General features: G+C 46.1%; 2 protein-coding genes across 2 annotated transcripts; both read right to left on the bottom strand.

The window, feature by feature from the left end:
* Nucleotides 1-559: 559 nt before the first annotated feature.
* nop16 (NOP16 nucleolar protein homolog (yeast)) lies at nt 560-14,620 on the bottom strand. Its single transcript, XM_083765200.1, has 5 exons — nt 14,379-14,620; nt 9,574-9,685; nt 4,582-4,624; nt 3,951-4,057; nt 560-1,498 (listed from the first exon to the last, which is right to left on the bottom strand). Exons 1-5 carry the CDS (start codon nt 14,483-14,485, stop codon nt 1,370-1,372), a joined length of 498 nt encoding a protein of 165 aa, XP_083621326.1. The 5' UTR covers nt 14,486-14,620; the 3' UTR covers nt 560-1,369.
* LOC310869013 (non-lysosomal glucosylceramidase-like) lies at nt 5,159-7,738 on the bottom strand (the record flags this gene model as incomplete). Its single annotated transcript, XM_083779582.1, has 1 exon — nt 5,159-7,738. The coding sequence occupies one exon, from the start codon at nt 7,736-7,738 to the stop codon at nt 5,159-5,161; it is 2,580 nt and encodes an 859-aa protein (XP_083635708.1).
* Nucleotides 14,621-16,277: the final 1,657 nt, after the last annotated feature.

Raw genomic sequence — 16,277 nt, 5'->3', positions numbered from 1 at the left:
GATGGGCAACTGGCGGCCCCCACCTTCACTTAATGCGGTTAATTAAGTGAAGGTTAATACAAGAATACTGATACGTAGAGTAGTAGCTCAATGAGTATTCTATGTCTTTTATGTCCAATGCATTTGTATTTACTTCATAAAGTTAACAATCATAATTAAAGGCATTTGAAATTAAATAAAAAGGTTACTTTTCAGGATTCCAATACAAAAATAGCTAAACCTAATTCAGTATTTATATTCAAATAATAGCAAAAATAGCTGATCTACAAGTTCAAAACGCATCACACTGCGACACGTTGTAGATCGGCTATTTTTGCTACGACAGTATTATGCAATGTGGCCCTCTGGAGTGAGTGGGGAAATAGTGTGGCCCTCTACATCGTCAAAGTTGCCTGGGACCCGGGGGCCAACACCAGTTACTAAAGATCTACATCAACAACTTGAATCCTAACTGTATCCCCTATTCTGGGTCAACATTCGCTGAAAATAGCAGCTCTACAAGACCTGAAACAAGAGCTTGTAGATCAGAGGGAGGGAGGGAACAAAAGAACAAACCAAGTACAGGGCCAAACATCAAGTTTAATATGTACTGCAGGTTTAAGTGATTCAATGTCTGAAAATACACATGAACACAACATGTTAATAAGAACAGATTATGGTTAAGCAAACAAACAAACTTGAATTTACACAACAGGGTCCCTGCTTCATCTCTCTCTCAGCTCCTCGGCCTAAAAAACATTGAAGACCCCTGTTGTTGTACAGGGCAAAAGAAACAGAGGGATCTAGTATAGATCCCTGGGGGAACACCAGGGCGAGAGCAGACTCTCCGCCGGGGGGAGGGCGCCCACGTTTCCGCTCCAAGCTGAAAGGACATTGGTTCATATCTGTGTTTCATTGAGCACTGCATGAAGGCTGCATCAGGGCTCACCGCCATGTTGGCTTGTGGTTGACATTTTTGGTCAACATTCCATTTTTGCCACGGACATACAAAATGAGAGGACAACAATATTACCAGAAACATGTGAATGGTTGAATGACCATAACAGCTCTGTAACTCTGAGAGTTTTCGAATGGAACCAAATGGACCCTTAAGGGTCCTTTTGGTTCCATTCAAACACTCTCAGAATTAAGGGGGTCTTAGCAAATAAAACATTTGAGAACCTACTAGTACTAGACTCCTAATGTGCCAATAGTGTCATAGTAAATACAACCTGGAGACTTGACATTCCATATTAAAGTGGGTGTTATGATACAAATAAGATAATGGTTTGTAAAACAAAATTAAAAAAAATGCCACGGGCATGACCAAGTCTTTGCCATTTGTCCGTGTACGGACATGTCGGCGACCCCTGGTTCTTATATCGGTGTTTCATTGAGCAGCCAGAGACTGCTTGAAGGCGGCGTAGTGCTCTGGGTGGAAGCACATGTACTTGTCGATCTTCTTCTTGATCTGCTTGGGCGTGTCCTGGTAGTAGTTCTTCTCGTCTCGGGCCATGGCCTGTGGGAACAACACAGCGTGTCGTCACACAAACAGCAACCTAACGCACCACTATATGGCAAGGGTTCTTAAGGGATGTTAATAGTTAATCGCCGTTAAGACATTCTTCAACAATTAATCGGAAATGCTGCAGTTCCATCATTGGTGCGGTTTTCTGTGAATGTAACGCTGTCTGTGCAGTGTGCACACACATGGCCAAGGGACACACAAGTGGGTTGGTTACAAAAAGACACACACACACACACACACACACACACACACACACACACACACACACACACACACACACACACACACACCTCTGCTTTTGCATGGGATGTGACAAGACTGCACTTTCCATTTAATTTTTTAGCGGACCATGGTTCGTTTCTTTGATCCGCACCAGAGTTCGTATGCACGTTCACACCAACCGAACCAAAGGGGTAAGCGGACCATGGTTCGTTTTAAACGAACCAAACATGTCCGGTGTGAAAGCGCCCTTATACAACGCCTCATGAAGTGACACGCAAGTGTTGTAACTTAAGCCAGTGTTGATTTTGTCGATTAATACCATTACAAAAAATGTCCGTTTACTAAAATACATAAAAACTAAGTCATGATGACTAAAACTCGATTTTGTCAACAAATAAAAACTAGACTAAACGTCGGCTATTTTCAGCAAGTGTAACATCAGTCATTACGACGGCATCAAGGCCCTCCAAAACACATTTTAGTCGACTAAATCACCAGTAGATTTAGTAGACTAAAACTAGACTGACACTAATACATTCCGGGTGACTAAAATATGACTAAGTTTAATTCCAAAGCTTATGACTAAACTAAAATAGAATTTTGCAGCCAAAAACAACACTGGTGTAAATCAGCTATCTTTACATCAATAATTACTTGCGCAAGCAGAACGCGCAAGTAATAGTTTCGCCCGGCTCGTATGCACCGTCCCAGCCAACCCGCCACTTTTGATGCGTATGCACCGTCCCAGCAAATTGTGCCTGATTTGCTGGGACCAGATCACATGGTGTATATGTATAACTAGCTCTCAATGATGACGTAAGAAATATGTGGATTAAAGGACCCAATGCCAGAGTGTAATTGGTTTGGTGACGTAATGACGATATGTTTTAGTGTTGGGAGGATTAAAGTTAATGCTCCTGTGTATACATGTATGTAATCTGGCACCACTGCCGTATCAGGCACAGTTTGCTGGGACGGTGCATACGCATCAAAAGTGGCGGGTTGGCTGGGACTGCGTACGGCGCAAAGTAACCACAGTGTACCGCTAATCAACTTACAAATTACATGTATACATAGTATATATGTATAGCTCTCAATGATGACGTAAGAAATATGTGGATAAAAGGACCCAATGCCAGAGTGTAATTGGTAGTTACACCTAATACTTAGAAATCACAAACGTTCCTTCACAGAGATACTGAGATGTGACAGTTTATAGCGGTCGAAAGTACTTGCGCGCTCTGCTTGCGCACTAGTTGGCCTACTAGTGTGCAACAAGCAAGTATGCACTCCAATCACAAAATGACTTGTCTTTTAGTTCGTTCTACTGGATCTCTTCTTCACTACATTGTAGTCTAGTTTTAATTTGTTGATGAAATTGTCCATAGATTTAGTTGACGAACATTGTGCGTCATAGTTTTAGTCGACAAACTAGAAATGCCCACTGTCGAGATGCCAACTGCTACTAACTAATGTCTATTACAACTGCTGTTCTAAATCCTTTAGACCCTTTATTGACCGTGAAACGTACCTTAGTTACGTCGTTAGAAACTAGAGAAATGGTTGGATGGTACTTACACCCGCCTTCTAATGAGAGCGCAAAATCTGTCTTGCAAGAGCCACCCATCGACTAATCTAATATACGGCAACCTTCCCCGTGTTTCTTCACTAGTCCGATCCAGAAGAACACAGTTTGCCGGCCACTGCTACAGAGCTGACAATGAGGTTATAGATATAACCTCATTGTCAGCTCTGTAGCAGTGGCCCTTCTTCTCTGGAGTCGTGCCTCAAAGCAGACCAGAGCGTGGTAGAAAGCTGTCGTTCCCTGATGTCATCGCTAGGGACACAGGCATCAGTAAGCAGGAACTGGGGATGGCAACGAAGGACCGGAAAGTCTGGTGTGATATTGTGAAATCCACGATCTCGACCGCGGCCGAAAAATTATGACGAGTTACGTCACGATCAACAGCCAATAAGGGACCACCATTCTTACCCCGACATACCCAGCCGATCACCAAACGTACCTTAGTTAAGTCATCAAGAATGGTGGTCCCCGATTGGCCGGCATACGGTGGACAACACCGATGTACACAGCCGATTACAGTAATTGCGTGCTCTGCTTGTGCAAGTAATTCATCGTCAATTTAAACTTGTAATGGTGACAGCACTACTTTAGGGCTTGGAGCGGATAAGAGATTTCAGAGGCCTGGGAAGTGGTTACCTTGTAGTTGTCTTTGTGTTCTCGGACCATGTGCTGGACGTACTCAATGAGGTCAGACGACAGGGACCGAGTGTCTTTACCACGTCGGCCAGCCTCTTCCTCCAACTCTACACACGCACACAGACAGACAGACAGACACCTCATAGTCACTGTCACCGTGCGGCACAAAGTGCCTAACACCATTAGTTTATGTGGCTAACTTAACTTATTTAAATCTTGAAAGATTAAAATAGAAAAACATTGAATAATGTTTTTACACAAAACATTTTCATATGGGGGTCTGCAGACAGACAGATTATGAATTTGGGGATCGAAAAGATTTGAGAACTACTGATTTAGAAGCAATTTGTAGAATTGACCTCAGGTCTTAACCCATTCAGCACGGGAACCCCTTTTGGTGTTTTAAGCATTACATTATACTTTAGCTATTGAAAAATAGCAGATCTACAAGCCCTCCGAGTGCCACGCTACGAGCTTGTAGATCTGCTATTTTTTTTTTTATTGTGAAAATGTGGAGCAAATGTTTGAATATATAAACTTATTCAAATTCACAGCCTCAGCATTGGTTGAAGGGAAATGTAAATATTGTTATAGTGTAGTATATAGTGTTTGTATTAGAAGTGTGCCTTACGGTTGATAAGGTATGGCTTCCTCACGGTGATGGGGGTTCCAAACTGCGCAAAAGAGACAAAAAGAAAAAATACATTGAATACACATTCATTGCTTCTGGAGGGTCCTTGGAACAACACATTGGCGGTTGTTGACATGAGAAAGTTAGGTTTTTCAGGGGAAAAAAGAAAGAATTCCATGCTAGAAGGCTTTCTTACCTTTATTTGTAGTTACGTCTCCACCAAAGAGGTCCAGGTGTTATTTTGTGCAAAAGTGCATTATTGGCTATTTCCCCTAATATAAGCCATCAATGGGGGTTGGGTTTATCAAAATAAGTAGTAAAGTGTGCCGCTTGGGATACTATTTACATTATGAAGATGATATATACAAATAAATATTTATTTTGAGCGATGGAAATAAGTAAATTAGCACAGCACCCCAATGCCCCATTCAATTCAATTCATTGAGGGCTTATGGTAGGGGAAATAGCCAATAATGCGCTTTTGCACAAAATACCAGCTGGACCTCTTTGGTGGGGACGTAACAACTACAAATAAAAGGTAAGAAAGCCTTCTAGCATGGAATTCTCCTTTAATGGGTCAATTAGGAGCGTCAGCGCTTCCCCCGTCGTCAGCCCCGTCCCTTTTGTTCTGCTCCAGGGCATGCTGGATGGCCCAGATGCTCAGAGGCCTCATGTACGCCAGCGAGCGGTAGACGCCCTTCTCGCAGTACGCCTCGGGCGTCTGGAAGGCCATGCCCAGCCTCTCCCACACGGTCCGGTAGCAGCCCTCAGCCGTGCGCAGGCCCTCCTCCCGCATGCCCTCGTGCACCATGGTGGCCGCCAGGCCATATGACACGCCCACCCACACCTCGCCCGACTGGAGGCTGGAGTGGTCGGGTGCGCCGCTGTCGGGGCGCACGCCGTTGACGGCGCCCATCCGCCCTCCGGCGAAGCCCATCACGTTCAGCTCGAAGATGGACCGGAGCGCTCTGCGGACCTTCTCGCGCGGGAACGCCTGGAACTCTCCGCGGCCCAGTCCCGAGGCCCTCAGGAACCAGTGTCCGGCGCACTGGTCCGCCATGACGCTGGTGGCCAGCTCCCGCCCACTGCTGTCGTAGTTGTAGTACCTGCCGTTCCACAGCAGCCGGTCGAAAGCGGCGCCGCCACGCTCCAGGAGGTCTCTGAAGCGGCGGCTGTCCGCCGCCGCGCTGATCTCCGTCAGCTCGGCCATCTTGTGCATGACACAGAGCGCCGCCAGCCACAGCCCGCCGCAGTACGCGCTGGGCCCCGTGGCCGGCCAGCAGTCATAGGTCTGGTCGGCGTAGCCAGAGTTCTCGACGAGCCCGTCGCCGTCCACGTCGAAGCGCATCTGGGACTCCATGACGGCGAGGCAGACGGGCCACATGTCCCGGAGGTACTGGCCGTCGCCCGTCACGTGGAAGTCCCGGTACACCTGCAGGACAAACTTCGGGTTGAGGTCCTTCCAGTCGGCCGTGTCGTGGATGAGGTACGCGTTGAGCCTCCGCCACGGCTCATCGTCGGGGTCGCCCACGTCGTGCGGGACCGCGCCCGCAGCCTTGACGACGCCGCGGCGGCCACTCATCAGGTGGAGCCTCTCGGCGGTGTCGTGGCGGAGCGCGGCGCCCGCGACCTCGTACTGCAGGCTCAGCGCCAGCTTGGGCCAGAGCGCGACAAGCGCAAAGGACGCGTAGAAGTGCACGTCGTACGTGTTGTACATGCGGTACTCCTGGCCCTCGAGGTAGGCAAAGCGGCCGTACTCCCTGACGACGTCGGGCCGGGCGGGCAGCCCGCCGTGCTCGCTGCGCACGCCGCCGCTCACGTCCGCGTCCTCCGGCAGCTCCGTCCACACCGTCCCGCCGTCCGCCACAAAGTACAGCTCGTTGAACAGGGCCGACTTGTACCAGGAGGGCAGCGAGCAGTCTTGCAGGACGGGCGCCTGCCACTGCTCGATGCTGCTCTCCCACTGTCGGTAGTGCGTCAGGGCGTAGTGGCAGAGCGAGGGGGACGCGTCGCCCCGCGTACCAAAGTAGCGCGTGTACCGCCTGACGTGCACGCACTCTCCCGAGCCGAAGGTGATCTTGGGCATGTCCCAGGCCAGACTGAACTCCAGGGCGTTGTGGCCCCGGGCCGGCACCGAGCATCCGGCGGCCAGGGCCGCCGCCACGCTCTGTCCCCGGGGAGAGGGCGGGCTGGGACCCGTGGGCGAGTCCAACCGCCCGTCCGCGGCGAGGTCCCGCCACAGTTCGCCTCCGCCGGTTCCCTTTGGATAGAACGCCGTCTGGTGGCTGATCACGCGCTCGGGCTGTTCTCGGGCCGCCACGCACAGAGTGTAAGGGTTCGCGGCGGTGCAGTGGTGGAGCAGGATCCCGGCCACGGCCTCGCCCTCCTTCGCCAGGCGGAGCGGCTCGTTCCAGTGTCCCCCGCTCTTGTCGTCCTTGTGGCCCGACCCGTTCACCACCGTAAACATGACGGAAACGTCTGTCGCGTAGTCGTTCCTGTTCTCTATGTCCCACACAAACACGGCCACCGGCAGGCTGGAGTCCCGGTAGTCGTGCGGGATGACGGGGGACACCTGCCGGCAGGTCAGGGTGACATTCTGTCCAGGCAGGTGGTACACGGTCCAGGCGCGGGGGTACAGGGCGTGGTAGAAGGCGTGCTCGCCGCGGTAGCCCCAGTTCCAGTCCTGCAGCGTCGCGGGGCTCTCCACCGACAGCACCTGCTGATAGAGCGTCCGGCCGCCTCGGCGCACGCACACCGTGAACTGATTGGCTATGACGGTTTTGTAGTGGTACATGCCGGGCGTCATCTGCCACCGGCAGAACTCGCCCCTCCAGCCCCTCGTGATGGTGCCTCCGCCGATGCCTCCGAGGGGAGCGCCGTAGATCTGGCGCAGGGGCAGCGTGCCGAACATGTCGATGAACGGCGCCTTCTTGTCCACGCGCGTCTTCTTGTACCACCACAGCAGATAGCGGACGCCGAAGCAAAGGTGCTCCAGGATGTTGGCGAGGGAGACGTGTCGCGCTCCCAGAGGCTGCCTCTTCTCTTTGAACTTGTGCGCCAGGCAGATTCTCCAGCCCTCCTTCGGCACGTGATAGCCCGGCTCGTCAGACGCGTAATCGCTCATGAGGTCTGCGGTCGACTTTTCACCCCAGTCCATAGTGTCCTACTTACCTCCCACCCAGGGGGGGGTGGGCACTGGCTAAAGTAAATATTTCAAATGTACCGTTTTCCTCCTGTCACTCTTTACGTCACCCACATGGTGTAAAGAGATATGTCTCGTAGGGGAGTTCTGGTCTATGTGGGGACCTGGATCTCTGCACCGCTGAGTATGATCATTGGACCACACGGATCTGTGTGCAGCACCAAAACCACTTCTATGAACTCGCTGCCATCACAGGCAGAACTGGGAACGGCACAATGTCGGCATTAAAACTGTCAGCGCGGCCCACGCCTTTATATCGCCAAACTCTCCCAAGTTTGTGCGTCAAAGCTGCACGCTGATTGGACAGAAACATCATATCTCCATATATATTCTCATATATAGTATTTGCCATAAATGAACGTTCTACTTCATCGTCCATCAAGGGGGTTGCACTGTCATGAGGATAGCAGATCTAAAAGCTCAAGAATGCCTCACAATGTGAGGCGCTGTGAGCTTGTAGTTCTGTTACTTTGACTATTTTATTGTAATACAAAGCATTAGGTTTCAATCCTGAAAACACACGTTAATAATAATAATAACTAGAACTGCACTCTGTCGAGAGCCTACTTGCTTGTTGCACACAGTGCGCAAGCAGAGCGCGCAAGTACTGTCGACCGCTACAAACTGTCAAATATCAGCTTCTCTGTGAAAGAAGAACATGCATTACCTTCATGTTCTTCTGTTGAAGAACTGTTGAAGAACAGTTCTTTAATTCAGTTCTTAAATTATATTTAAGCATTTCAAATGCATTATCTCGTTACGTAGTTAACAACAATCAATTAATCATGCCAAATCATGACAACAAACACAATTTTTCGGGCCAAACAAAGAATTCGAAAGTAGAAAAAAACGGCAGGTTACAACACTTTTTTGTTGTTTTTCTTCTTTGTAATTATTAGTTTGGTCCAAAATATCATGTGTGTTGTCATGATTTGTCACGACAAGAGTTGGCTTCGTACGACCTTTTACGCTTAAAAGGTCTTTAAATAAATACGTTTTGAAATGCCTATGGGAAAAATGCATTGGGATTAATTTACTCGTTGTTCTGAAAGGGGGAGGGACTGCGACGCTCTATATACCGATATGGCATTTTCATGGCCGATATGGCCAATTCCGATTATGCTACCGATTAATCGTGCATCCCTAAATAGGAGCGTTTTAAATACAGGTTGGAGTGTGGAGATGACGTCACTTATTTTGTTAAGCTGATTGGCTGTTCATGCTGTACTCCCGCACTGACCGCAGCCAACCATGCATTATTTTCAGCAAGTGTCAAATCAGCCATTACGACCGCCAAAATACATTTTAGTCGACTAAATGAACAGCAAATGTAGGCGACTAAAATGTTATGACATTTAGTCGACTAAAGCTAGACTAAACACTAAAACATTCCATGTGACATACTCCTATTTAATTTTAGAGCCGAATAAAAGTCGGTTCGGCTCTGTAGAGCCTACAATGTGACGGCATTTGAGGTTCGGGGGGCGGGTACCGTCTTAAAGTCGGCTCCTCGGTGCTACTGAACATTTCTGACGAGCCAAAATAATTTCGGCACTACAGCGGCAGGTACTACAGCGGAAAAATAGGAGTATGAATCGGCCCTAAAACGTGACTAAATGAATACTATTGAAGAGACTATGGCTAGAACTAAAATCAAAATTTTGCTGCCAAAAACACTGGACAGTATAGCAACGTGGCCCTCCGGAGTCGAGTGTGGAACTACAGTGGGCCCTCTCTCTCTCTCCATCGTCAAAGTCGCCCATACCTGTAATGTGTAGACCATTGCTTACCTTGGTTGTGTGTTTAACGGGCATAGTTCGGTTGGGGTCGAAGGACAGGCCCATCTCAGACAGGTTGGTGGCCATGGACTTCTCGTCGTCCCACGCATTTCGCATGTGCACACTACGGACACAGAGGGTGGTGTTAGCCTTCATTTAGACCTGAGGACGATTCTACAAATGCCTTATAAGACAGTTCTCAGGAAAAAGAAAACATGTTTCTATATCAGTCGTTCTCAAACATTTTCATGTCAAGGACCCCCAAAAGATATATGTAATTGGCCCTTATCTGAAAATATGTTGTTCCATGTACCCCTCCAGAAGCAAAGATTTGAGTTAAACGTTCACTCTGAAAGAATATGTATATACACACTAAGGCTGTCCCCAAACATTCAAGGTTCGAATGTTCGCTCGTTAGGGTTGGCACTCGAATCTTAATTAATGGGTTTGAACCATTCGTTTTTTTTTTCTTCATAAAAATAAATATTATTATTTATTTTTATTTTTTATTAACTCAAAAATATATCTCGGCGAGAATGTGATATGACTATGAGCATGTCAAAAAAAGTAAGTTTCTAGTGCATTCCTGTCAGAAGTTATGTCTATCTCCTTGTTGTGCTGTCCCTCTCCAAAATCCCCTGTGCACATTCATTTGGTGATGGCCTGCAGCCAATCAGCAACAAACAAACACACACACACACACACAGACACACACACAAGTCGTTTTGTTTGTGAGGGAAAGCGGCTGTGCAGTGCACTCAACTACATACATGTGTCCAGCTTGTTTATGTTTGGTTTCCAACTTTCCATCCATTGTGTGTACTGTGTATAATTCGACTGCGTTGCGCGGCGGCGCGGCCGATCTACAAGCTCACAACGCGTCGTGCTGCGCAGCGTTGTGAGCTTGTAGATCTGCTCCAATTCTGCAGCGCACGCCTGCACGACACTGCGCTGCTCAGAGGGGGAAAACAGGGGACCCCACGACAGGACGGCCGGGCGTCGCTTAATGGGAGGATGAAAAAGTGACGCCGGTTGGGAGGAGGAAGCGACGCGCGGCCGTCGGAGGCCCCCCTGGGTGGCCCCCGGCCCCAAACCGACGGCAGCAACAGCGATGGAACGGGCTGCAATATTAGACATTTTTCAGGGAGAACTCTCGGGGCCTCTCCCACGATCGCACAATTTATTATTAATTAGAAACAAATGGTCCGAATGTTCACTCGGAAATTCCTGCCGAAGTTCGAGTCCTAAAATAAGGGCTAGGGTACAGCCTTAATACACACACACACACACACACACGTATTCGAAATTTGCGCCACATTTTCACGATAGAAATATATAAATAGCAGATCTACAAGCTCATGTGCCGTGCTATGAGCTTATATATCTGCTATTTTTCAATAGCTAAAGTATAGCATAATGCTTAAAACACAAAAAGGGGTTCCCGCCCAAAATGGGTTAACAGAGATCTGTATAGAACAGTGGGTTTCAACCACTGGTCCCGGGGACCAGCAGTGGTCCTTGAGGGAGTTCCAGGGGGTCCCCAGCTAAATGATAGTTAGGAACCAAATGGACCCCTGCGGCACAATTTTCCTCATTATGGATATGAAGCGGTGGAAAACGTACAGATGTATTCAAAGCGTAAGAAAATAAATGCATTTTCTCCGAACACAGACGTTATCAAATGGTATGACAACGATGCTAAAATTTGCTTTGACACTCTATTTAACCCATTTAGACCGGACACGAGAACAGTTTTCTGAAAAACCTATGTTTCTATGTCAGTGGTGCTCAACCTTTTTCATGTCAAGGACACCCAGAATTTTCTGTATTTGGCTGCAGACTAAAGTTCTTAACGGGCCCAAAAATTAAGGCCCGGCCCGGCCCTAACTGGGTCGGCCCGAAGCTCGGCCCGACCCTACAAATTACCATGTTAGGCCTGAAGCCAAATAAAGCCAGACTAAAAAAAATGGCCAGCGCAGGGACACGCGCCGTGGTTCAGTGTGTGTCTGTGTGAGTCACTGTGAGAGTGAGAATGGAGTTCAATGGACTTATCGATTTTGGAAATCAAATAGCCTGTAGCCTGCAGTGGACTGTAACATTGCGTGGTCATCATACACTACAGAATTATATCATTTTATGGATCGGTTGGTGACTATATGATGTTGATTATGCCTAATGATTAGATAGCTCAGTGCAACTGCAACATGACGAAAACCTGGCGCTTTTTCAGCTATCGAGTGATAATCCGATTGATTTTATAAAACATTTAGCATATGAACTGAAGCTCATTTGGTGTGCCACAAACCAGAGGCCAGCCAGCGGTATAAACAACCCCACCGTTCACTTCTCTCTGGTCATGCCTGTGCACAGTCAGTATGCGAGTCTGAAATGCCAGCGCGCTGCACCAAGCCCCCCGCCTCCACTCCTCCGTCTTCCTCCTGACATAATTAAGTGAATCGCCGATAGTGCAGCCCGGCCTCTTCATAATAAATACTTACTTGTAGGCTATAGCCTACACATTACACAAATAACAGAATTGCTATTTTAATAAAGAAAAAAGACAAAATCAAGGAAAATCACTGAGCCCGAGGCTCGGCCCGTCTAATTAGCATATTTTTGAATAAAACGTCGGGTCGGTAACGGTCGGGCCAGGACGGGTTCAGGCAGAGTTTGAGAACTTTACTGCAGACCCCCATCTGAATATATGTTGTTCCAGGGACACCCCCCCCCCCCCTCCACAAGCAAAGATTTGAGTTAAAAACGTTCGCTCTAGCTTGTAGAAGATCTACAAACTCGTAGCGTGGCACTAGGTGCCGCGATATGAGCTTGTGGATCTGCTATTTTTCAATAGCTAAATAGCACCAAAGGGGTTTCCGTCCAGAATGGGTTAACGCTGAGAGCTTACAAATGGAATAAAATGGACGTGTGTGTGTGTGTGTGTGTGTGTGTGTGTGTACACTCTGAGTTACAGACCTGTGAAAGACGGGACTGTTTTAGTGATCACTGTACATATAAGTTAGCAGAGCCTTTGACACCTTTTAGACATTGAAGTTATGGAACACAAATTTAATACTAATTAAATATGGATTCATTACCATAGGCATAGGAAAATGGCAAAAGAAAAGTACACAAATTACCTGTCACAAGTCACAATTAGTTCTCACACTTTTTTGGACTGTTTCATCAAAAATGTTCAAAAATAGCAATGTGTAAACTCACAGCCCGCCACTTTGTGCTGTGCTGCGAGCTTGTAGATCTGCTATTTTTTTGAATAGCCATTAGCCAAGGCTAAAAATCAGCCAACAGTCAAAATATAACAATGGGACGGAGTGAGACAAGCATTCAGATTTTAAGTAGTAAACAGCACATTATTTGGAATGTCTCTACATGATCAAACAGATGAATCAATTGGTAGCTGAAATGTTGACAGCTGCCACAAAACATTTCACTTACTCGTACACATGTAATCATGTTATGTGACATAGTGTATTGTGATTACTAAACAATCTAATGGTCCGTTCTGCATTAGTAAATAATGCAATGGTCCCAAATGCATTAATAAACAAATATATTGGACTAGCCTTATACCAAAGACTCAAGACCAAATGTATTTTATCGATCCACATCGACAAAATACATCTGTGTCTTGATCTATACTATACCAACCCAACCCCTTTTGGTGTTTTAAGCATTATGTTATATATGTTATCTTTTTTGAAAAATCGTGAAAGTGCTTCCGGGGGGGGGGGGTCCCTGGAACAACATATTTTCAGATACGGGTCGGAGGCCAATTACATATATTTTTGGGGGGCCTTGACAGGAAAATGTTTGAGAGCGACTGACATACAGGTTAATAGGTCTGGGATACCGCTGGTCAGGGCATTAAACCATAAGATATCCAGGTGTAGGAGTGTGACGACCTCAGGTAACAGGGATATTGCCTACCGCACATAGTGCAGGCTTTCCTTCACAACAACAACACCAAAGCGCCCCCCCCCCCCCCTCCCAATCTGGGATGATATCTGCCTTTTCAAAACAAAAGTCACAAAGTGCTGTACAGTGGTCAACAAGGTAAAAAACAATCAACTTAAAACACAGAGAAGAAAGCAAACAAACAACAAAACAATGGCCTGTACAAAAAGGTCAGGTAGACATATCACAGCTCAAAAATAAAAAAATGCAAACGAAATAAAAACATGTGTCTAGCACCCCTAAATATAACCGATATTCTGCAGTGTGCGCACACCGCAAGTGCCCTTGCCCCTCCAAATCCCTGTGCACGTCCCTGAGATTGAGCTAATGGCAGTTTTTTCTGTACATGCATTGTATAGTTGGGGCATGGGGGAGCTCACACTGTACTTTGTCTGCTATGCCGTTTTGCCTGGCAGTCTGCTATACCGTTGTGCACGCACGCGCAAAGCACACACGGTCAATATTTCGCGCACGCAGCAAGGGCCCCCTGACAATCCTTTGCTTAGAGCCCTTTGATTGCTAAATCCAGCCCTGCATGTCTACGGTGGATTCGTATGAAACAAAAGCTTTGCAGATTGAAAGAGGATAATTCAAGCTTGGCCAGCTGCAATGCTGGTGAATTTAATGTCGTTTAATACAAGCAGATCGCAAACGCAAATCGGATGAGTGGGGAGTCAATGGAGGGTACTCTAGACGTCATCCCATTAATAAACAAAATCAAAAGAAAAGTTGCGAATTGCAGCTACATCTTGTTACTAAGCAGTAAGCGACACGGTCGTACAGAGGAATGTAAATGCACCGCAATAAATTATAATAAACAACACTAAATACAAATAGTGACATACCTTTCTATGGTGGGAGCTAGTTTCTTCATCATCTTCCTCTTGGCTTTCTTTCTGTCTTTACTGTAGTCGAACGTCTTCCTCGCATTGGCCCTCCTGGTTTTCGGCATGATGTCTGTTTGACAGGTCTGTTGTTATTATTAGTGATAGTTAACGTTGGATCGTTTTATAGCTGATACGTTAATGTTGTTTAAATATTGTTTATCCAAGACGCTGATGCTATGTTTTCTTCCTTCACGTGTGGTGTGGGATGAACCCGGATGAACAAGGGAGTGAACTATACAACGTGGTTCCGGGTCAGTGTTGCCAGACTTTGTTAGAGAAATATGTGACCAGGTCCAGGAAAACATTATTTTGGTGGTGGGAATCGAGGTTTGGCTGCCGCCCTGTGTGGTAAGGAAAATAATAATTTGTATATCCTTGACATGGAAGTATTAGAGAACCACTGATTTAAATAATAATTAAAACATGTGGAAACAAGCCCAAATAAACGACACTATATAACCAAGACCGAAAATCCAACTACCAATAAACAAGCAACTTTACAGGAATAACAAGCCAAAGGTCACTTATAATGAGCGGACATGGCAACCCTGGTTTCGTTCTTTTTTTGTTTTGTTTTTGTTATTTTTCTTCTATTTTTTTCCCTTTAAACTAGTCTATAATTTTACATATATTTATAAAAAATACACTGTGTCAATTAATTAAAGTAACGGACTTAAACGGAATTAATAATAATGAAATTACAAAATTAATTAAGAATACATGGTTATAAATGGTTTCTGTGGCAACCATCTTACCAGCCAATCCCGAGCGAGCGTTCGCTCCTCCGGGCCATGGGATCTAGTTGACGCTGCAGCAGGAAAGCTGCCATCTGTCTACGGGGAGTAAAATCACATGTTCACTAAACGTTTATATTAACGCATGTCTGTAAACATGTTATAAACTTTTAAACATATTTACAAAACAAACATATTGTTTATGAACATGTTCTCACATAGCCTAATATTTTAACTCTCGCTACATAGAGAATATAACGAGTTTGTTGGTTTGTTTGTTTGTTTATTGATTGATTGATTGATTGATTGATTGATTGATTGATTGATTAAAACAATTATTTCACAGTATGTAGAATGGGAAGGCATACATTTCAAACTAAGGCACATGTCAATACAACAATTGCTATTTTGTTCCGTGGACGAAACCATGACAAGCACCAAGACTTGTTAACATGGGTCCCCATTTCCAATTCATCAGAACATTTAAGGTATAACTATAGAGTTTAGTTTAGTCATAGGGCGCGTTCGGAAATGCGCCCTGAACGCACTGGTGTGCTCTCTTGTCGTTCGTTTATTCAGTGTACTCAGTGCGTTGTCGTTCGAAAATCCAGTGCGCTGCGCACCGGGTGTGCCGAGTGCACACACGTGAGCAACCCTACCCTGAGAGGGTAGGGTTGCTCAGTGTGAATGGTGTGTTGTAACTGGTCGTTCGTAAATAAGGCACACTGAACGCACTCTGTGACATCACCGCCCACCACACTCAACAAACTGACCACATTCCCGGTGCGCATAGCCGAACGCACCCTTAGTCTATAGTTCTCACACACATGTTTAAGCATAGCCTACAGGGAATGCGTAGGCCCTATAGGCTATAAACATGTTTATAAGCAAAGTAGGTGGGTTTTCATGAGCATTAAAATAAACTTGAAGTATAGCAACAAACAAAAAAACAGCCAAAGAATACAAATGTTGTAAATAGCCAATCTAATTTGTTTTAGTTATGTTATTTTTGTTATTGTTTTTAATAGTTATGTATTGGTCAATATCATTTTGGAACATGTTACCACTCCACATTAATATAATACAAAATAAATTATCTTTCAAATATGCTTTAAAGGAACAC

This window comes from Protomyctophum parallelum (genome assembly GCF_964188405.1).
Source record: "Protomyctophum parallelum genome assembly, chromosome: 1".
Classification (NCBI taxonomy): Eukaryota; Metazoa; Chordata; class Actinopteri; order Myctophiformes; family Myctophidae; genus Protomyctophum; species Protomyctophum parallelum.
The sequence above is the reverse complement of the archived record's forward strand: the minus strand, read 5'-3'. Positions and strand labels throughout refer to the sequence as shown.